At 45.9% G+C, this 22,855-nt stretch overlaps 3 protein-coding genes across 3 annotated transcripts; 1 reads left to right on the forward strand and 2 right to left on the reverse strand.

Moving 5' to 3' along the window:
* Positions 1–4,328: 4,328 nt before the first annotated feature.
* N7539_006936 (uncharacterized protein) lies at positions 4,329–4,762 on the reverse strand (the record flags this gene model as incomplete). Its single annotated transcript, XM_056936537.1, has 2 exons — positions 4,329–4,515; positions 4,623–4,762. 2 exons carry the CDS (start codon positions 4,760–4,762, stop codon positions 4,329–4,331), a joined length of 327 nt encoding a protein of 108 aa, XP_056788472.1.
* Positions 4,763–14,834: 10,072 nt separating this feature from the next.
* N7539_006937 (uncharacterized protein) lies at positions 14,835–17,339 on the reverse strand (the record flags this gene model as incomplete). Its single annotated transcript, XM_056936538.1, has 6 exons — positions 14,835–14,965; positions 15,103–15,615; positions 15,676–15,922; positions 15,982–16,112; positions 16,173–16,399; positions 16,468–17,339. 6 exons carry the CDS (start codon positions 17,337–17,339, stop codon positions 14,835–14,837), a joined length of 2,121 nt encoding a protein of 706 aa, XP_056788473.1.
* Positions 17,340–20,298: 2,959 nt separating this feature from the next.
* On the forward strand, positions 20,299–21,638 carry N7539_006938 (caspase family protein; the record flags this gene model as incomplete). The annotated part of the gene is made up of 5 exons (XM_056936539.1): positions 20,299–20,578; positions 20,643–20,679; positions 20,772–21,331; positions 21,412–21,473; positions 21,537–21,638. 5 exons carry the CDS (start codon positions 20,299–20,301, stop codon positions 21,636–21,638), a joined length of 1,041 nt encoding a protein of 346 aa, XP_056788474.1.
* Between the last annotated feature and the right edge of the window lie 1,217 nt (positions 21,639–22,855).

Consider the following 22,855-nt stretch of genomic DNA (forward strand, 5'->3'; position numbering starts at 1 on the left):
CGAAAAGTTTCCCAGTACTAGTCAACTGCAGGATCGCCCTGTCGTGGTTTTCTTTTTACAAGTCCTCATCCATGCCGACAGTACGTCTGCTCATATGCCATTGAGTGTCTGACGTGTCAATCTCATGCCTACATATTCATGTCGCTTGCTAATCCGCCATAGCGACTATTTCCTAATGTATCTAGTGGCAGTCTAGATAATCTTGCAAATGAAAGCGGGCTGTCGAAATGTTATCAGATGCGCGAGATCATTCCGTGTTACCCGCGGCGACAGGGTCCGCTCCTGTAACGCAAAACGGGAATGATGAGACTCCCACAGACACATTGTTCAGACCCGGTACATTGTGACCTCATATAGCTCGAATACGCCCTTCAATGTCGTCCATTGAGGAGCGGCTGAAACGTAACGCAATCAGTGTCAAATTGCAAGTGGTTTGGCACATGCTACTTACGGCACCGACTTACTCCATGGGGTCCATTCAAATCGGACAATGAAGCTCGCTTGAATAAAGGTGAAATGGCCAATTCCCCCAGCTATCGACGTGCCAAAGGCTTCTGGCCTCATAAACAATGTTGCCGAAGACGTATGTAGGCTGTATTCATGGTCTTGTAAGACCATGTGACGGTATGCGCAGGCTCTCTGACTGCCACGAGGACGCACCCAGTTGCTGTCTGGATCGCGAACATGGCCACACCTCCCTATGCGCATATCCTGGAGGCGGGTAAGAAACCACTGCACATTCAAGTGTGTCTGAGCGGTCTGGAGCAAGAAATAATCGGCAGACAACCGAAGAAATCGGACACATTTTAGTTCTCTCTCTGCCATGGTTCCATTTTCGATTTCGGACCGTCCATGCCCCCAGGGTAAGAGACGCCGGAATGAGATGGTTTTCTTCTGTCTTTCACTGCGCTGTCAAGTAGCGATACGCTGTCTTTTTGTCTTCTGGGCTTACAGCTTGACAGGTTTTCAGCATATCTTTTTGACTCCTCATTGATCATGCAAGTTAGTGTTTGTATCCCTTCGCCATCGGTACGCAACGAAATTGCTTCGCCAAATCGGCTCACGCTAGCAGACGGAGCTGCTTCATTCGTGGAAAAGCTACAGCACCTTGTTCATGATCCGTGGAGAGGCGATGCCTGTCTGTGGAGATACCTCATTGTCGGGAACTACACCTCATTTTTTAAATCGAAACACATTCTGTTCTCGATGGACTGGTTCCGTTCCCTCCGGCATTTTCTTCTGGCATGGCCGATCGCTGCCGATGCAGTTTTCATTAGGGATACAGCCCCGTTTGAGGTTCTAGGTAAATCCACCCACGTCCCCTGCCACCCACGCTTCTCGATCTCCAGCTCCTGGGCCCTCTTGGCAAGAGATTACTATGGTACACAGCGGAGATCAGGCTCTGCCATCTCATTCCATCACTCTCGAGATTCTTCTGTTGAAGAGAACCCAAATTGTGGTCTACCTCGCCTATTCAAACCGCTCGACCTCTATAACCTCTACATCTCTTGACATGACGACCTTACGTGGCCCCGACATACCCACCTCAATGGACTTGTGTTCTCGATCGGTGATCCCTTTCAGGCACCTTCATATTCAGTCGAAGCGCGACAGGTTTTCCAAAGCCTCCTTCAAAAGCTTCAGGTCCGGGTCCGAGGTCCATAATCAACACCGGGCTTTCATCCTCGGTTACACATCAAATTACTCCGCTTCGGTAGGGCGAGTAGGCCTAATGCAGAATGTAATCCCAGGGTAAGGTCAATTCTTCTGAGGTGGCGGAAGTGTTCGTCAGTTCAAAAAGGTGGCAAGTCTTCTGATTCCAGCCTCTTTGACCCAGGCAGAGTCAAATGCTTTCCGCATCCTGTTGTCTGAAGGACTTTTCGGAAAATGTGAGCCACGGTCCGACAACGTCCATCGTATAGTCTCCGTACGAACGCGCCAGATTGTCCAACGCCCTGATCTGATTGTCCGCCAAGGCTCGGGGTCTCCCGGTCAATCTTTGACGCACGCGTAGCTGATATGAGTATAACACTGCTAGTGCGGTATACATGATAGGTATGAGTTGCAAGCGTAGGCGTCGCCGATTCATTTACTGCTTGATCCGGGTATTTCTGGTTGTAGATGTAAATATGAAAAGAGTTGTGTCTGGGTGTTTGGAAGGAAGCCCTGTAGATAGCGACTGATGTCACCTTTCAACGGAGTGAAGCGGCAAGAGCTCAGAGTTGAAAGCTGGCTCGTTCGGGGTCCTCATTTTAGATTGTAGAGGATGCTTCCGGAGCAGCCCTTATTTAAGTGGTCTTGGAGTGTGATCATCCCCTCTGGGATGGGGTGTCTGCGCCCCTGTGAAGTTCTTTCGACGAGTCCATGTCATTCCAGGCAACACATGAAAAAAAAATCTTGGATGTAAGTACTGACAACATGACGAGCCAAGGGGCGATCAGAGCGAACTGGAGTTGTTTGGTGGGTAATCGTGTAGATAGTCCTACTCGTGATGATTTGTTTTGACTTGATCATATTTATACTTACAAATCTGAAGGAAGATACTCGATCAAATCGTCATATACATAACAATCTATCTGAGTAATGACATGTAAAAACTTCGCGGGCCTAGGGTCCCTGGACATTAGTTCCCATTATGCGACAGCCTTTGTAAGTTGGTGCCGCCTCCAGCTGTCTTTCCTGACAAGATGTGGTACTGCAGCCGATAAGCGCGACAGAAACGAAGGTATCGCACTTGCTAAACTCATGCAGTAAGCTTGGATGGCCAACCCGACGCCCTGTATAGCCTTCACCTTACTTCAGCTGCAATTATTGGGGGCAAAAGTTCAGTTATGTAGGCTACATCATAGTCTCACGTGCATTTGAGATGATCCTTCTCGATGGTTCTTTAGACGGTCAATTGGAGAAGTCTTTCGGAGTAGTTCTTCGTGAGACCTGGGTGTGAAAAACAAAATGAAATTTTATCATCTTACAAATACTGTGGTCTTTTCGGACTCAACCCGTCACTAGAAATCTTTGTCACATTCATCATATTCGTTCCCGAGCGGCGAGTACATTTATCGGCCGCCAGAGACTTGACCCTATCAAATCCTAGTACGTCGATCTTGTAATGACTTCTCATTGCCCTGAAGAGTAATTGCCGGCAGAATTTTGAGCCTCCGTGTAGATCGTATGAGAACTAACAGCTGATGGTCCAGGGACTGACCGCGCATACGCAACTGGTCTCTACCGCAGACAGGGCCGAGCCTCAAACTGCGAAACCCACAGCCCCAGTAAAATGGGCGCGACTGGGCGGACCCATATCTGTAGCCCAGCCGCGCCAAAAAAGAAAAATTATTTCTCGATCTCAGCTTTCATGACCACGAAGCATCACCAAAAAGTTAAGGCCCGAGCCCGGGATCGAACCGGGGACCTCGCGCAGGTATGCTTTGGGTGAACCCTAAGCGCGAATCATACCACTAGACCACCCGGGCGCTTGATATAATGCTGGTGAAACTTTTGACATTATGAAGCTACACAGTCAAAATCTCCATCCAGTGCTCCACAGCTACATTCGAAAACTCCTTCAAAACGGCAGCCAACCCTTGTACGTACGCACCAGCTAGTTCAGACTGTGTAATTTACCCTCCCCCCTCCCCAGCCGAAACAACAGTATTCACTGCCGTGCGTCACTATGTACTTGATCGCGAATCAAGCAGAAAGGAGTCTTGTATCTCCCATGCAAAAGGGAATCTGTGGGCTGACGTACGCCTGGTAAGGAGCGTTCCACGTTCAACAGGACAAGAATATACTAAAACCATATAGCCTGGCTTGGTACTGTCATTCAATGAGAGATTTTGTTCAAGAGGACCCTGCAGTGCCTTTCTGTTTCGTCGAGATATGGTTTCTTCCATCTCTCATTCTCGCGAATGGTCGCTATATATTTGAATCTTTTCTGAGACGCCCTGGCAAGTAATCCTGCCTTACAGTCTCATATCTTCGAGATTAGTGGATTGGAAGACAATGCTTACAAGCAAGATGTTCCGTGTCTCGTGAGCATCTCTTGTGGCATCAAAATTACTATTGATATCTGGGTATTTAGAATTACCACAGAGGTCGAGGCATCAAGTACAGCCATGGGTCACCAATCCACCAGGGAAACACCAGTCGACCGTGCACCTGAGAGAACAAATGGCGGATCATGGAGACTCAGTTCCGAACGGGGCGAGAAAGCATTCGGCAGCTGCTAGTCATTCTGTGTACTAATCGACCAGATATCAGAGCGTATGCTCTATTCCGCCCTGGGTGTCTGAACATGGGCCCTATTGGTGACGGCTGCCTCTAAACAGTCATTTCTCTATGCCTCGGACACTTTTGTCCTTGGCCAGGGCAGTCATCTCGAAGAAGTGCGTCTCCTCTGCTGGACGCGTGTCAAGAAGTATGTGGGCGTCCGAAATAACATCGCATCCATGCACGATCGCCTGAATCGGCAGTCTGATCTGTCCATGTGCTTTTCGCCTTCTCCCGTGCGCGAATCTCTTAGGAACGTTAGTCAGCAACCTTACCGTACATTGAAGTACATGAATCGAAATTTCATGAGCTGTCTGTTATCAGCGGAGAGCTCGACGTTCCTCAAGACTTACGCGGCGACTCTCAGGTCCTGCGCAGCGTTCTGGGTACGTACATCAGTGATTGTTGAGTCTTGCTCGCCGGTCTTCTGTTCCGAGGCCGGAAAGTAGTTCTCCCAGTCTTGGTAGTAACGGGTACGCTCCTCGTTGGCCATGATTTGCTACCTTTTCGACCATTCGGACCGTAGCAGACTGTGTGGCTCGAACAGCCTCTTCTTGTCGCTACGACAGGGGTTTCGCTTGATCGGCCATTTTCGATACGAGGATTCGCATATTACCAACTTTAGGCTGCTATATGTTCGTGTGGCATGTGACACTGCCGTCTCACCACGGTTCATGGCTTGGAGAGTATCTCCAGGTCCTCGCTAGTCCATCTCACAGTCATATCTCCCACACATGATACAGCTGCACGTACCACTATAGCTATATTGCGCTATATACTGTAATACTGCATTAATGTGAGTCTTGTACAACTGTATTGTTGAGATAGCTTGGTGGTCAGGCGTGTCACCAGCGCGGTGCGCGCCCACGCACACCACCTTCGTAGCTTAGATAGGCACCTCTCACCAGATGCAATCTCACCATTCCTTTCTCCCCTCTTTTGGGTCTGCTACGTTCTCACAGTAGCCTCTAATAGGTTATGAGCCCTGCTTAGCGCACAAAAAGTGAGGTTATTCACATTTCCTCACTGCCTAGGCATAACTTGCAAAATAACCTCCTTCTTTTTCCATCGTTTTTCGGCGCGTTTTGCGCCTTCTATAGAGTGCAGACTTCGCACCTTTTTACGACTTGATAATCCCTACGGCTACCGAAGCTATCGTATCGAATCGTCGCTAAAGTCCCTCCTTCAGGCTTCTACGCCATTTTCAGAGCTCTTACGCTCTTTACCTGCGCAGCGGTATATCGCCGTAGCAGGCACGCCTACGCAGCGGTACTTCGTCGTAGTAGGATCAATATATATAATAACTTCGTGTTATTTACGCATATTCAACATGGTTTCCGATCTCGAGGCTTATAAGGCGGCTAAAACCTTCGCCGAATCAGTCCCTATACTTAAGGGAAGAGCTAACTTCGAGAAATAGAAACAGGGGCTTTAATTTGTTGTAGATAGCCTAGACGAAGATCTATGATCTATTATTATAGGTAACCTAATATACCCTATTCAAGAGCCTCGTGATACTCCTACAGAGGAAGCTATCCAAAACGTCCTTTTCGCTTAACTTAGACGAGAACCTACCGAAGAGGAATTTAATAAGTAGATTAATGAGAATATAACTTAACTAAATAACAGATTTCACTAGTTTCGCCGAAAATATACGCTTGCGAAATACCTTATCTATTACACACTTAGCGATTTAGCTCGTAGCTTTATACGCGATTACAAAGATTCATATAAAATCTTCCTTCGTATTAGTAATATATATAGCACTAGCAACTACACTGCTTTGAGCTATAGGCTATCATCTTTAATTAAGCTTACTTATACTAGTAGTGATCTGTATAATTTCGTTACTAAATGGTAAGCTACTTTGGACCTTACGAATTCAGCCGTTCTAAATACCCCCTTACCACCTAAATAGGCTCTGGCCCATTTCAAGCTTATAATTAATAGCTACTAAAGTATAAAGGGTTTCTTGAATATGTATAAACCTCCAGCTAATCCGGACAGCATACTTGACTATATTTTCGGTAAATTTATTAAATATAAGTTAAATAAAAAGTCTGTAAATATAGTAATCGTAGCTATTTCTACCTCGAAAGATACGAAATCTACGTAAAATAACGATCGAGGTAGAGGTAGAGATAGAGGTCGAGGAGATAGAGGCCGCGGCAGAGGCTCCGGACAAGGTCGTGGCTAAAGTTAAAATAACTAGGATAATAATAATCAGCTATCGCATTATTATATCTACTATAAGCGTTTAACAGCTTATACTAGTAAGTAGTGCTTCTTTAACCCTAAATCTAAGGGTACCTCTTAAGGCAGAGTTAATATAGCTATAGCTAGTACTTCTAATTTAAAAAAGGACTTAAATTCGAAGGAGATATCTAAAAAGAAGATCTTAGCGAGCTTCGCCGAAATAAGCTTATTAGCCGTTAATATTACGGCTATATTAACAGATAACGATAAATAGTGCACTTAGATAGTAGATTCTGGCGTATTAGTATATATGATACCTTATCGTGCAAATTTTATTAATTTTACGCTACTTATTACCGATATAAAGCTTCTAAATAGTTATTAAGTACAGACTAAAGGATATAGCGATATTATCCTGAACTTTATAAATAGAAATAATATTTCTGAGCTTAAGCTACTCAGAGTCTGGTATATTCCTTCTTTTAATATAAACCTTATTTCCTCGTAGTAACTTACGAAGGATTCTGGTATTAAGACTCGATTTAACAAGATATATAGCTTCCTATATAGGGGGGAAGAGCTTATCGTTACGGTAAAGCAGGAGAACGGTTAATATTAGGTTCGTACTTATAATAGTAATAGCCTTATTGATATACTTAGAGCTCTATCTGTTTAACTGTCTTATGTATTTGGTAATAGCTACGCACCCGCCGCAGATTTAGCTATAGCTTCTTAAATCGGTAAGATTCAACCTATTTTAATGGACCTAGCTTATCGTAGAGCCTATCACGTAGGCGAGCAGAAGGTGAAGCGTATACCTAAATATACCGAAGGAATTAACATCAAAAAGGGATCTGGTATTAAGCACCCTTATCCTCCTTGTATTCTTAGTAAAGGCTATACCTTACCTTTTAGACGAAGTAAGCGTATTAAGACTATACTAGCGCAGAAGCTTTATATTAATATTTAGGGTCCTATCTCTATCGCTAGCGTTAGAGGTAATCGTTATTTTGTAATAGTTACCGATAATACTACTCGCTTCTGTTAGGTCTTCCTATTAAAGGCGAAAAGCGAAATTGCTAATAAAATTCGTATATTAGTAACCTATTTTTTAACGTAATTTAACTATAAAGTTAAGGTGATTTTAGGCGATAATACGTAAGAATACGTTGAAATCGCTACTTTTTGCGAAGAAAACGGTATTATTTAGGATCCTGTTCCCCCCTATATACCTTAGCTTAACGGTATTACGGAGATCAGGAATCGTTGGCTTATTAAGCCGCTAATCGCCGTATTAGCTGAAAATCAGCTTCCTAAATATCTATGGGGTGAACTACTTTTAGGTATTAATTATATAATGAACCGTCTCTGGTAGTCTACTATTGATATAACTCTATATAAAGCTTTCTATAGTAAAAAGCTAGATATTTCAAATCTGCGCGTACTTAGCTACTAAGCTTAGTATCTGATTCTAAAGGAACGTAGGGTAGATAAGCTTTCTCCGTATATAGCCGAAGTAAGGTTAGTAGGCTATAGTACTAATAGATATCGACTCTATGATATTTATTTAAAGAAGATCGTGGTCTCTCGTAACGTGGTCTTTAATAAGAATATAACGAAGGATCTACCTAAGCCTACGTACGATCTTAATACAGAGCTAAAGTCAGTTCCTGTGTAATCTACGGCTAATTAACGCCGTTACGTGCTATCGGATTTCCTACCGGCTAATAGCGATTAACTAATTTAGCTAGATTTGGCTAATGGCCCTGATAAGCTAGTATAGCTAGTGACTCTATCTCCTTATATTCTAACAGGAGACCTACTATTATCTAAGCGGTCTAATATACCACTTTCTTTATTTAAACGCGAAGTCTAACTTAAAAAGCTTCGGGAACAGATTAAGCGGAGATTCGCCTATAAACAGAATGAATATATCGACGATAGCCCTTAAACTATGGAGGATAGTTCCGAAACTATCGAGGGTAGTCCTAGAAATATCGACGATAATCTTTAAACTATAGAGGGTAGTTCTGAAACTGTCGAGGGTAGTTCTGAAACTATCGAGGCTAATCCTAAAACTATCGAAAGTAGTTCTTAGAATATACCTAAGATAGGTCTTCGGCGTTCCTTACGAGTCCGTAAGAAGACTTAAGCGGCTATAGAGTTAGAGGAATATTTACGTTTTCTTAAGCGTTTAAATATAGCTCTAGCTAATTATATTAAATACGCTACTTTTTTAGTTCGTAGTATAGCTATAGACGTATAACTACTTCTAAAGCTTTTATATTAAGCTTTAGCTTAGTTAATACTATATAAACTAGATAGCTAGTAGGATATATTACAGAATTATAGTAAGGATAAACAGACTAAATAGATTAAAGCTATAGATAAGGAAATATATAAGTAGCTGATAAACGGTACCTAGCGTGTATATGATCTTCCTACTAAGGGCACTAAAAAGACGCTTCTTCTACTTCGATAGGTCTTTCGTATTAAGGATAATAGGACCTATAAAGCGCGTCTCGTTATAAAAGGGTTTAAGCAACGCGAAGGAATCGATTATCTTGATATTTATATAAGTATAGCTAAAGCTTTAAGCTTTAAAATATTCTGCGTAATTACTACGTATTTCGGCTGGTAGATATATTATATTAACTTCGTTACGGCGTTTCTTAACGCAGAGCTTCTTAAAGAAATCTATATTTAACTTCCTAATGGTTTTAAAGAGCCTGGAAAATACGGCCTTCTTTTAAAGACTTTGTACGGTCTAAAACAGAGTCCTCGCGAATAGTATAATACTATTTATAGGGCTCTTATAGCTCTTAGGTTCAGTCGTTTATAAGCTGATTATTCGGTCTTTATATATTTAAAGCGTAAGCTTTACCTTCTTATACACGTTAATAATATACTGATTATCACGCCTTTAGACGTATCTCTTATATAGCTTAAGGACTATATTCGAAAATCCTTCGATATTACTGATAACGGTACTGCTACGCGATTCCTTACGATTGATATCGTTTATATAGATAGTAAGGTAAAGCTCTCTCAGCTCGCCTATATTCGTAAAGTCCTCGCGAAATTTAACCTATAAGATATATACGTAGTCCCTACGCTATTTTATGATAAGGAGATCCTATAACCGCGTAAGGATACTACTACTCCGGCGGAAGTTAAAGCTTACCGTAAGATAGTAGGCTTACTTATTTAGCTAATGGTTAATACGCGACTAGATATTATATTCGTAGTTACAAAGCTTGTAAGATATACGTATAATCCCTCCGCGAAGTATATAACTATATTAAAGTGTATCTTTCGATATCTTAAGGGTTCTGAAACGCTTACTATCGCGTATTCCTACTTACTAGACCCCCTCTTTAGATTCGTTAATATAGATTAGGCCGGTAAATATACGGATAGTAGTATATTAACCTCCGGCTTCCTTTTTAAGCTTACGAATGGTGCGATTACTTAGGCTTGTAAAAAGTAAATATGCGTTGCTCTTTCCTCTACAGAAAGCGAGTATATAGCTGTATCTTTAGCTATCCAAGAGGTGTTGTGGCTGTAGCTTTTCCTTAAGGAACTTAATATGGAGTCCCTTTTGCAACTTCCTACTGTAATCTACGAGGATAACTAAGGCGCTATTTACCTTACTGAAAGCTATGATTTATACTAACGAACGAAGTATATTAACGTTAAATACTATTATATTAGAGACTAAGTCTCTAGGGGGGTATGCAAATTCGTCAAAATCTCTACTACAGAGCAGGCAGCAGATAGCTTCACTAAGCCGCTGTAGCGAGTCTAATTCGAGAGGTTTCTATACCTTTTGGGCATGAAAAAGCTCTGATTCAATAGCCTTTCCAGCGAGCTTAATTCTAAGGGTTTAAACACCTTTTTGAGCTCAAAAAGCTGTATTAAGGCGTTATTAACATATTTGTATGATCACTTTTCATGTTTTTTCGTGTTTTGAGTGAGATTGGTGGATCGAGGTCCAGGGGGGTGTTGAGATAGCTTGGTGGTTAGGCGTGTTACTAGCGCGGTGCGCGCCCACGCACACCACCTTCGTAGCTTAGATAGGCACCTCTCACCAGATGCAATCTCACCATTCCTTTCTCCCCTCTTTTGGGTCTGCTACGTTCTCACAGTAGCCTCCAATATGTATCATGGTATGAAAGCCGCGACGCTCGTTTATATCCCTGTAAGTAGTCAGACTCGGGTTTAGCCATTTCATCTGTGTCGATCATGTACTTCAAGCTTGCGTTTCGCCTACCTGCCAGTCCGAGGGATGGACTCGTAACGGGTCGATATCGAGAATATCAAAGATGCCCGGTGGCTCCATGGGGTCATACACTGTAGATTTTACGCGGCCTCACATCTAAAGAGTGTCTGCAGAGTGCAGACTATATCCGCACTTGGTTGATGGTTGATACCTGAGAAGTTCAGTTGGACATGTTGGAGGTTTCAAGTCATTTTCATCTTGGCTCGTGTGGCACGAGTGTTGCTCATACCTGTGCTGCCTGTCTTGACGTTGACTGTGACCTGTCGGTGGCCTCACTGACTGGCCAGTGGTTTGCTGTCCAAAGGTCAACCTTGGAATGGTCAAAGGATAGGTATGGATAGAAATGGATGTTGAGCAAACGGGGCGACATTTGAATGAAGCGACCTCGGTACATACAATTTGCTGGTAGTTAACTAGTAACTACTAACTAGTAGGTGAGTATCTCTTCATCATGAACGGCCCGACACGCTTCTGTGAGTTTTGATTGCGGCGACATGTGACCGGATAGTTATAGAATTTCAGCATCTCGAAAATGCACGCTTGTTTCCAAACATGGTTTCAAAAAATGTCGGTGTTTGCATGAAGCGCCCGGGTGGTCTAGTGGTATGATTCGCGCTTAGGGTTCACCCCAAGCATATCTGCGCGAGGTCCCCGGTTCGATCCCGGGCTCGGGCCTTTACTCTTTTTGAGAATTGCATTTTTGCGTGTCGATCAGAAATGTTCAAGTATCCATCCAAAGCCAGTGTAGGAAATCTGCCGCCGGGCGGTCATTCATTCGCTCAGCGACACTGCGGCTCAAGTAGGTGTCTCACGTGGCCCCTTGCTCTACAGCCAATCGAAGCAATGATAGTGGAGCTCGGTGAGGCTTCCACCAACCGGCTTCATACCTTTTTGATCATACAGTTCGTCCACACCAAAAATGTAAACTAGTCTGTTCATGATATTATGAGTTCATTGCTCCATCAACATCACGTCTGATTGGCATATCTACTTCAGGATCACTCACTCATTTGACAACTGCTGGTCTTTGCGTTCATTCCGAGAATGATTTTTCTCTTGACTGTTATCCTACTGCACAGAGAGAGAGAGTCATTTGGATCAATTGAATACCCGTAGGTCAAGACTAAGGTTTCCTCGACTGTCCCACAGTGTACGGTCTCTTATACACGTGGAAGTCTTCTTTTCGGCAATGAGAACACCTCGCATCGACGGTGGTAGTCACTTTGAAGGCATCGACAAATCATCCAGAAACCTTCACTCAAGAAATTGAAACGTGGCGCATCAACGAATGTTCACGAGAAGATCTGGGCCGGACATCCCGACTGCACATAACCTGAAAGTATAGCAGGCTCAAAGCTGACAAATGAACTTCTTGACTGCAGTGGCATATTACTGTCTTATGATGTCGGACTCGTTACTTACCTGCTCAGATCCATTTTCTGAAAATACCGAGCAACTTGGGTTCATCTTGGTTGTGTGCTTTTCATCTAGCCTGTAGATACAATATGCATATTCACTGCACAGGTCACTTGTGGCAAAATACGCCATCTTGATGGAGCTTCTATTTCATTCTGAATTTGAAAGCAAGAGATCGGTGTATCGCTGTGAATTGTAACGGACATTCATTTCCACCTCTGAGACAGGTGATAAGAGGGGAAGAAGACTTATTAGGTTTTTACTGTCGACTGGGTCAGACATGAACGTGGCTAGGATCTCTGGTGAATTTTGTGGTCAAAAGGTAAGAGGCTTCAATGTTGCATGGAGATTCTATCCTGTGCATTTTACTCATCACTTTGAACGCGCTCCTTGCCTTAAGACGATCGCTCGCCAATTCTCATGGACGAGGATAAATATTCGCAGAACCATGATCTGCAGGGTTGAAATTGCGTAGGAGATCATTACAGGCGTAGACAGGGAATAGACTCCAGAAAGGAATAAGAACCACTAACTTCGCGGCTGAAAGACGGCATTCATGATTGCAGTTTCATTACGGAACCAACGTGCGCCATGTGTAGATCGCCAATCCTCGAAATCGATAAATTCCCACACCCGGAACGTATCTCAGGTCTGGTCAGTTGAAGTGATGAATGATTGAGATATCTGTGCTTTCGTATTAAATTTCATGGATGATTTGCTCCAGCTTCATCAGACCGACAAAGCACTGTCATAAGGCCCTCGCAGTCTCAGAAAGATGCACAAATGTGCGCACCAACATTATCAAGTATTTGATCAAGAAGACAAGTGAAGTAACCATGTCCGAGGCTCTGCTCTGGTTGCGCTTCATTTGGTCTATTCCTATGTTGAGTGATAAGAGAGGCTCGCTTTCAGTGTGTTTGTGTAAACCATTCTCCCACGACACCCGTACGTGTATTGTCGGTGTGATATAGAAGAGAAACGACTTTTCTTGGAGATACAATAAAGTCTTCCGCGGTCCTATGATCATCACTGCAACAGTGATGCTAGATCAAATTCGTGAAGAGCACTGGCGCCTCGATGGCATTGGAACTCCATTCTACAAACAGCCCGTGCCGAGATTTTTGAATGAGAGAGGTCAGAGTTTTCCAAGCACCACAGTGTGGTTGAATGAGAAATGACCGGGCTTCCAGATTCAGCGACATAGTGATCGATACTTTTGTTCGTGGTCATGCCAAGACATACGTTGTCTCCCTCTGAAGACTCACTATCCATACGAGATCTGGAAGACTTATAGTCCGCGGGAGAAATGCAGAGAAAAAAAACGAAGCGAAAGATTACGCCGAGAATGAATTCTTGAGGCACAACTTATCGTAAGCCAAGACTCGTATCAATGGCAAAAACATTGTCTTGTACCCAGTGGCCCACAATTGTTGGGAGAAACCCAAGTTCTGTGCTGGTCCTGCTGGATGATCATTGAAGTTCACTTGATACCGAACTGCATGATGATCCCAGCGTGCTGTACTTTATGACCACTCCACCACCAAACCCCCTTTCCTCCCACAAACCATTGGGGTCCAAACACACCCAAAAAAAGTTTACTAAGATGCTGACGCGAAATAAATGAGCGAAGACATGACAAAAAGTAAAGGCCCGAGCCCGGGATCGAACCGGGGACCTCGCGCAGATATGCTTGGGGTGAACCCTAAGCGCGAATCATACTATTGCCATGTTAGGAAAGGGGATTTTGTTGGATGAAGCAATGAAGAAATGCTTACCCACTAGACCACCCGGGCGGTTGGTGCAAAAACATAGGGGGAAACGCATTATGACTTCGTAGGTTAGAATATGGCCGTTTAAATCGTGGATATCGGTCGAGAGATAGACGTCGAAGGTCGGCCCGGCTGCTGAATCAAAGCCTTAGTACGTTCAGGTGTTGCTAGAACTTGTAGTTTGTAGTGCGAGATTCTGGGTAGTATGCATTTGCTGGGGACGGATGTGGAGTCTGGTCTGATTGTAGGCTAGAAGACCACGTGGGAATATGATAAATGTACTCATGAGCGTAATCTTCGACGGTGCTTCATCATCAGCGTCGGGCCTATCTACGTAGTCAACCGGCTGCAACCTGGTCACTTTTGCTGACTCAAGTCTGGAAATGGAACCTCGGACTGATGGACACCACAAAGATTGAAAAGCTTGAACATGGTGCACACTCCACACTGTTTTGGCGGGGCTTCCAGAAGTCATGTATCGCCTCATCAGCATGCATCATCCGTGGCTTGATAAAGACATTTAGATAGTCACGTTTTTTCCTGAATCTACTCGGACCGTCGTCTCTATAAGCTGGTCGCAACTCGAGCTGTCTATCTACACATGCATTAGAATGAAGAGGACCAGGTGATGTGTCATTGTTCCGTCAATTCCTGTTCAAGTGATACTAGGCTTCATCGGTGAAACACCCAAGCCCAGCCGTGGCAACCAAAAGAGGGAAAAAAAGAGTTATTGAAGATCCGCTCCCATCTTCTTGATGGACTCAACGCAGAGCCAAGTAGGGAAATTGGAGGTGGGTGGTTCGCGTCGGAGGAAAAGAAGGTCGGATCAAACCAATGGAGAAGAGAAAGGAAAGCAACAGGAGCCATGATGACCTTAGTAGCCTTTGCATGAAGCTCATAGGTCAGAGCAGAATATCGTGCCGAACATTGATAAACGCCCCAGCGCCACCGTCTTCGCTAATCTCATTCACCAAAGCCTCTGTTTGCTGATAAAGCCGCTCTAGGGCTGCGGATGATGACTTGCCGAGAGAGACTGTACGTAGTATCAGTACTATGACCCGCAAGAGAGACTGATTGCCCAACCACAGGACATGCGACGAAAGGGATCGCGAGCCGAGGTCAATGGTTGAGACATGAGACAAAAGAGCAAGAGATAGGCTCCAGACATACCAAGAATAGCCGAGTTCAATTCCTCCGCAACTGCCACCCTGCCTGCTGGGTCAAGATAATGACCATGTACTGAGCTTTGGGGATCAGGATATGCGACTAGGGAGAAGATAGCGTCGAGCATCTTCTTGTCGCCGCCATTCTCATCAGTTGGATAGTCCATGCACAACTGCTGACCATACTGGACTGCTTGAGTTAAGAGCTCGTTGAAAGGGATGGGAGTGGTTTCATCGGTATCCATCCCATCGCCGTCCCAATGAACATCATCAAGTTCCATCTCCTGATCGAAAACAGCGTGTTCATGGCCAATGCCTGCAGTTGGCGAATCTGCTCGGCGACGCTTGCTCGCCGCTACCCCGTTGTTTAGTTCATTGGATTGACGCATCATTTCTAGGAATTTTCGGCAACGAAGCTTGAAATGGATATGTGGATTGTCCTCAAGCACGTTGGCATAATACGTCTTGGTCAATTTCAGAGCTTTGTCGATATCACCATCAAGAATTGCGGCTCGGATCTCTGTCAGGTGAAAAGTTAGGGGCATTCCCGCCAAGATCTCTTGTCAAAGAACTTTCTCACTGTTTCTGTTGATCGCTTCACGATCCTCTTCAACCTCATATTTCTTAAGCGGGTCTGGTTGACCATTCTGCAACGCAGCTGTCTCAGTTGCCACTTCCTCTGCAAAAGCTCTGGCAGTCTCAACATAGCCATCATGGGCCAGAAACTGGGCAACCAATTCCTGCATTAAGGCAGATTCGTTCAAGGGGGGTTGTAGGCTATCAGCACTGGTGGCATTGATTTGCGCCCGGATTTGTGTGCGCTCGGTCTGTGGAAAAGTCAGTGGGCTACATGAAACGCATATGATAGCTCTTTGTAGTGACATACTGTGACCATTCCATCAATGTCATACATGAACGGCTCCTGGCCAAAGTTTGCTTTCAAGTGAACGGGGGGCTGTTTCTTCATACCCACTGAAGGGTACAATTTTACATTACGCAGCTCTTGAAAGGCAGTTCCTGCATGTAGAGTGTCAGCGGGATTGTCGTGGCTTCATCTCTAGCCTGCTTTGTACCTACCCAGGAAGATACCGTTCTTGGTGAAGAATGCCGATCCCGTCGAAAAGTCCACTCCGCAGCCAACGGTATCCCCAACTCCAAACGTCGGACCATATGCCCGGCCCTGGCCCTGACTTTCACCAAAGAATGACTTTCCATCGTCTCCGTGATAGGCCCAGGATTCCTGTTCCCACCCGGGCAGCCGCTCCACGGAGGCCTTGGTACTTGAGAATCCGATACCGATCATCCTATCATGCAACAGATTGAAACCTGCGTTAGCTCTCTCATACTATAAGGTGCAATGACCTCGACATACCCGTCTTGTGGCTTTGATTCGATCTTGATCTCAAAGTAGTAGATTCCACATTGGGGTGGCATCGGATGGTCTGCTCGTAACGCTGCGGCCTCGTGATCATGTTTATGTAGTGGTCCTGTGTACCGCACATCCAACCCTTCGTTGGACAGTTCCAATCCCGAGTATTTGTCCACAGAGCTCCAGCGCGAGGGAAGAGGGCTAAGCTGAGGAGATGGTGGTGTCGTTCGAGGCTCCTTCTCGATGATATCATAGGTCATGCCCCGGTGCGATGGTGCCATGCGGGGGAGCTGAGCATGGCTGGAAGAAGTCGACAGCGCAAGACCGCCGGATGTGGATGTTGCTGAAGCGCCCTCGCGTTGTTGCGCGGCAAGCTTGGCCCGATGAGCGTCTTCGAGGCGGGAGATGTATTGGGATTCGCGGAGGTAAGAGGGAATCAGGAAAGCGGGACCGTCGATCGGGGCAGCGAAACCACTCTGGTACTCGGTGGAGCGGAGATAATTGGCATATTTGCGAGAGTAGGCTGGCAATGAGGACTCTGCAGACCCCGAGGGCCGCCAGGCGGAGTTTAAGTCCATTCCTGCGGCATCCAGGCCGGACAAGGCCCGCGGGGGAAGACGACCGCTGGGCGGAGCGAAGAGCGGAAGCTGGAGTGAAGCGGAGGCGGATGCAGAGGCCGTAGTATTTGGACTAGTAGCGGCAGCCGCAGCAGCAGGACTTGAACTCAGAATATGCGAGAAGGAGTTTGAAAAGGGCGGAGACAAAGCAGTGCCGGAGACGACTGAAGCATAGGAAGAGCGGCGGGGACCGGAGGAGGAGAAGTTGTACGTTGAAGGAGCTTGGGGAGCTCCACTGGGGAAAGGCAAGTCGGCCATGGCGGGTCTCTAGTCATCCACCGAATGGAACGGGCCAGCAGTGCAGCAGCACCACACCAGTGGAGTGAGGCCGGGGCCGTGACGGGCAAACGGCCAATACTTTCGCGACAACAATAGCTTGGATTGTTTATGGCGGAGCGCTCAGTCGAGAAGCCTTTATTGTAAGAGCTCTCTCTTCGCAATCAATGTAGATTCGAGCAAATCGGCACAGATGTTACGTGAGAAGCGGGTCATCTGGGCCGACCGGAAACAGCGCTAAAGGCACGGGTCAACAAGAACCAGGGAGATACTTTCCCCACGACCGAGTATTAGAGTTGGCTATCGCTGCGATTCACTGGACCCGATGGGGAAAGAGGGTCTTGGGCAGCCCCGGGGCTATCCAACTCTGTCTGGTTTCGGGCACCTGGCAGTCTGCCTCTGTGTTTTCCGAGTGAGTAAAAGGGCCAGCGAGAACAAAATAAGACACCGAGTCACACCGTGAAGAGGAGAAATTGTTGAACAGAAGGCGTGCTTTAGGATCTAGTGAATTGCGGGGAAGTGAGTATACTTGGAAATGAAAGGAGGGGGAAAGAGATAGGCAATGCGAAGAAGCACAGAGCTCTTTGTCACGAGATCAGCTAGTCACTCCATCACCGTGAGCAAAGCCCGTGACTTTGAAGGATACAAGGGTACGATTTGGATTACTATAGTAGTACATCTACATGCCTGCTTTCTTGATGAACTGGTCTGTTTCAAGGGAATTACTATGAAACATGGAATCGTGAAAGTCGTAGTATCTTCGGGGGTCATCGTGCAATTTTTCAGGCATAGCAGACCCTCAATTTTCTTCTTCAGGAGTTGAGGATCTTCGCCATTATCTTTTCGTCCCAAGCGAGACAGGGCTCACAAACACGTGTATTGTATAGAGATACCGCGATGTGCAATCAGCTGGTGTCTGTACAAATCCACCTGGGGCAGATTCCTCAGTTCCTGGATGACCGCCTTCACTTCTGTGTCATGTGACACCATCTTCAGACCTTGTGGTACCTTGTTTTTCAGGCCATACAGCGTAGTCCCTGAGTCTCGCATCATATTGCGACATGCTGTTTGTATATTGTAAATGTACATGACCCTGCATGATTTATTCCCAGCGCCACAGAAGGCACAAAAAAACAAAGTATGCAGCATATACTACAATGGCTGAACAGCATACACCGTGCAATAGATCCTTAAACCATATACGATGTATGGAAAAGCACCAGGAGTTCGGTAACCAAGCGTACAGCTGGAGGTGGTTTCCACGGAGCAACTCTGTCTATTGAATTTGCCGGTAACTCCTTCTTAGTAGTTTAACTTGGAGTTCCATGATTTTTCCTTTCAGTTGCACGTACGAGCGACATCTCTGGTCATGCTGTTAATGTGGTCTTCTGGAATGAAATTTTGCATGGATGGTCTATTTCTCTTTTTTAAAAACATGCAGACTTCACTCAGCAGACTTACAAGTTACCAACATGGACGCAGCCTGTGAGCGTAGGGCAAACTCTCGACGTCGAGTAGGTCCTTCAACATAGGTCATTCCTATAAACGCGTGAGTGGATTGAGGACGGCATTTATGGCGGTCATTAGGGTAGATCTAGATCACCTCGACATCATTTATATAAGTCTCTGATGCCTCTGAGCGTAGTTCTTCCCGCCTGACGTCTCGTTGCAAAGGCATTTACCGAAAAATAATTGCGAGAACTATATCAAGTCGATCCCTTATGTAGGTTTTCGATGCTCTATGAGACAAGTCCCTCTAAAAGCCCTCGACGTTGCCCGGCTTCTAGGTCAATTTAACTCCAACTCAACTTGATCAACATTTGATCTTCAATGATTCGACGCGCATATATACTGCGCTGATCATGACTTTGATGGTAAGACGCGAATAATGTATTGTGATGGAAATGATACACTGTCGTGAAAAATGCAGCGGTGGACGGAAGTTATTAAGGAAGGAGCGAACACTCCAAGGAAAGAATCGCGACGTACTACTGATCGATCTGTGCAGTGATCGGGGGATCACATGAAAATAGCTGGCTCGCTGCCGAACATCGCATAGATTCTTCGACTCGCACCTTACCGAGAAACACCGAATTGGCACTCGAGCTAAACCCACGTTCGCGAGTTCGAAAGATGTGAGATTACCAGCAAACAGTGTTGCGATGTAATGTTGGAATGCCTTTGTATGTGATAGCCAGCTTCCTCGGTCGCACTCCGGACGCCGCCTTCGATTGCTCGATATAGCTGGGCTTAATGTGTCTGTGCTCTGTAGTATCGATGATGAAATCTCCAGACATTCTGTTATCACACACACCTCGCTTGCTAACCGGTCGCCATGCAGATCGCCTTTTCGGTGCTTCTAGCAACAAAATAGTTCCAATGTGGGCCCTCGCTGTCCGTGGTGTACTCGATAGTGTCTAAGATGAGATCATACAGCTTCAAGTGCTCAATATGGGCGGGCATACTGAAAGCAAAAGCTTTTGTTGTACTACAGTCTCTGAGTCTACCACTACCTGGGACAGCTGCTAAGCTTCGCCGTCCCACATTTGATTCGCTACGCATGAATCATGAAGTGGGTCAAGGCCTCTTGGCCAAGGCTCGGTGATTGTTCTCCAGATGGCCCGGATGCGGCCGTGTGATACGCCACTCCTCTGGAAGCATGGAGGTAGCTGGTGGGCCTGGTCAGATCAGTGCGCAGTTGCGCACTGCGCAGGGTGTCCTGTGGCGCTAGAAGCGATGATGCGCGAAGGTTTGGGAGCCCCTCATCGGGTGGGAGGCGAAACAGAGAGCACACAGTGTCTGACAAGCTTGAACAAAGCCCGTGTTGACCCTTTCGATCCTCCACTACCTGCTTGACGCCTGCCTGTTGCCCAACGGAACTTGTACATTCAGATTGTTTTTCTACCTACACTACTCAGCCATAGACCCACGACCGCTCACCATGCCTCGCAGAAAGGCTCTTCTCATCGGAATCAACTACACCGGCTCGGGTCACCAGCTCAATGGCTGCATCAACGATGCCATGAACATTCGCGAATACCTTGTTCGCGACCGAGGTTACTCTCCTGACCCGCGGGATATGGTCATCTTGACTGATGCACCTGAAAACCGCGGGACTCCTTTTTATCCCACGGGCGCAAATATGCTGGCTGCGTTCAATTGGCTGGCCACGGGTAACAACCCAGGAGACTCTTTGTGGTTGTCGTATTCTGGCCATGGAAGTGAGTTGTGTGCTTTCTGAAGTCGAGAATCGGAGAACCATGCTGAACCGGGACATGCTTCAAGGCCAAGTGCGGGATCCTGATGGCGATCGAGACTCGGGGTACGTTCTCCTCACTTCAACTGTCTCCGGCCAAAAGCCGTCTTTCCAGAATTGTGACCGCGATAGATTGTCAAACTGACCGTTCTCCTCAGCTTTGACGACACCATATGTCCCGTGGACTTTGAACACAACGGACAAATCACCAGTGACACGGTATGTGCTCCATACGCCATAGCGCAGAGCCCCTCCCTCTTCCACGCAGCCCTTGCTAGAGCAATATTGCTGATGGACGGAAAGCTTCATAAAGTGATTGTCTCTCCGATGAACCCTCGATGCCGACTCACCATCCTCTTTGACTGCTGCCATTCCGGCTCAGCCGTGGAACTGCCCTACGTCTTCCGCCCGGACGCTGATGGCAAAGTGAACATGGTAAACAATGTGAAAGAAGGCGTCTCATTACTCAGGGAGGCATCTGGACTACTGCAGGGTGGATTTTCACTCGCAAAGGTACAGGATGTACAAGGCTTGATTGGCAGAGGATCATCTCTGCTGAAAAAATTCACGCATCCTGATCAACCCACGGACGAGAACGGTCTTGCCGACGAGAAGTTTGTCGAAGATTGGCGGAATGAAGGCAAAGACGTCTGGATGTTCAGCGGCTGTGCTGATGATCAGACTTCTGCGGATACCAGTATGCAGGGTCTTGCAACTGGTAAGTCGAGGAGCTCCTGGACGATTGTTTGGATATGATGTTTGAATTACGCAGTTCTTCGCTGATCAAAAGTTGAACAGGGGCCATGTCTTGGGCCTTCATCAGAACAATGAGACACAACCCTCGCCAGACATACATCGAGGTATGTAATGTTCCTGCGATTGGCAATTTTTTTGGCCGTTCCACTTAACACAACCGCAAACAGGTCTTGCAGAGCACCAGAGGCATGCTCAAGGAAAAGTACTCGCAGATTCCCCAGTTGTCTGTCGGTGGTAGATATGATTTGAATCAGCCTGTACACGTTTGACCCTTAACCCGCAGTCTGTTTAAACACGGAAATTCTCCGACATCCACACAGCCAGAGCCAATGCTTAGATTGGTCAATCACGACGAGGAAAAGCTCGATATGTCGGGAATAGTGTATTTGATACGGTGGCCTGCAAGTCTTATGCCCACTCAGTCCCACGACATGCAGGAAGATCAGATCACATGAATTTTTGCAACCTCATGTGAGCACAATTGAGCAATTATTTACGAATGAGTTTTCATGGACCCATGGCGAACGGTCACTGCTGCGCGGCCAGGGCAGAAGTAGTATTCGCGGAAGATTTCTATTTGCCGCCAGTTTTGATTGGAAAGTAAACCGGAAAGCCCAAGAACCTACCAAAACAGACGCCAGACCATACGCCACAAGAAATGCCACAAGAGATGCCAAGAAATAGGATGGACCACTAGTTAGACCACTCAAGCTATTTTCAGTGGTGCATCCTCAGCTGAATACTGTGTGGGGTAATCGAAATTTTATTTCTCATTTCGCATAGTTCTCATGAATCATGGATTCAAGACACTTCTCTGTTCCCCCTGCACTGGTATCTTCATAAAGAAGACGATGGCTTCCATCTTCATCTTTGGCCTCATGGAAGAATGTATCGTATCTGCTGCTACGGCCCAACCCAGATGTTTTTCTCAGAATGAAGAATAGCTTAACATAAAATTGCTTGAGAGTCACTGACTGACCCGAATCGGAAAAATCAGTCTCCGAAGAAAAGCGCCGTCAAGATGCCGAAATCTCACCTGGGGTGAAATACTTTGCTGTTCAAATGAGGTATGCTTTGTGCGAGAATGGAGAACCCTTTCATAAAGGTAGCCTACACTTCTTTCGAAGTACCGACGATAGTTCTTGACGAATGAATGGATTCAATCCAATATTCTAATCATCAAATTATATCTCGAGAAAGCCACAATCATCAAAAAGCAAGACCACCGCTCGAGACTTGAGGTTTGATATAGCCATTAAGAAGCAAAATTGACATTATTCGCCCGGGTGGTCTAGTGGTATGATTCGCGCTTAGGGTTCACCCCAAGCATATTTGCGCGAGGTCCCCGGTTCGATCCCGGGCTCGGGCCTTTACTTTTTTCGTTTCCTTCACTTGTGTCATGGCCGACCTGCTGAATGGTTACCATTCTTTATTTTAAGCATGTGCTTGCTGTCTTCTTACTTCTTGTGATCTGATGACTTGAAAT

Source organism: Penicillium diatomitis (assembly GCF_028827545.1).
Source record: "Penicillium diatomitis strain IBT 30728 chromosome Unknown utg000009l_segment0_segment0, whole genome shotgun sequence".
Lineage (NCBI taxonomy): Eukaryota > Fungi > Ascomycota > Eurotiomycetes > Eurotiales > Aspergillaceae > Penicillium > Penicillium diatomitis.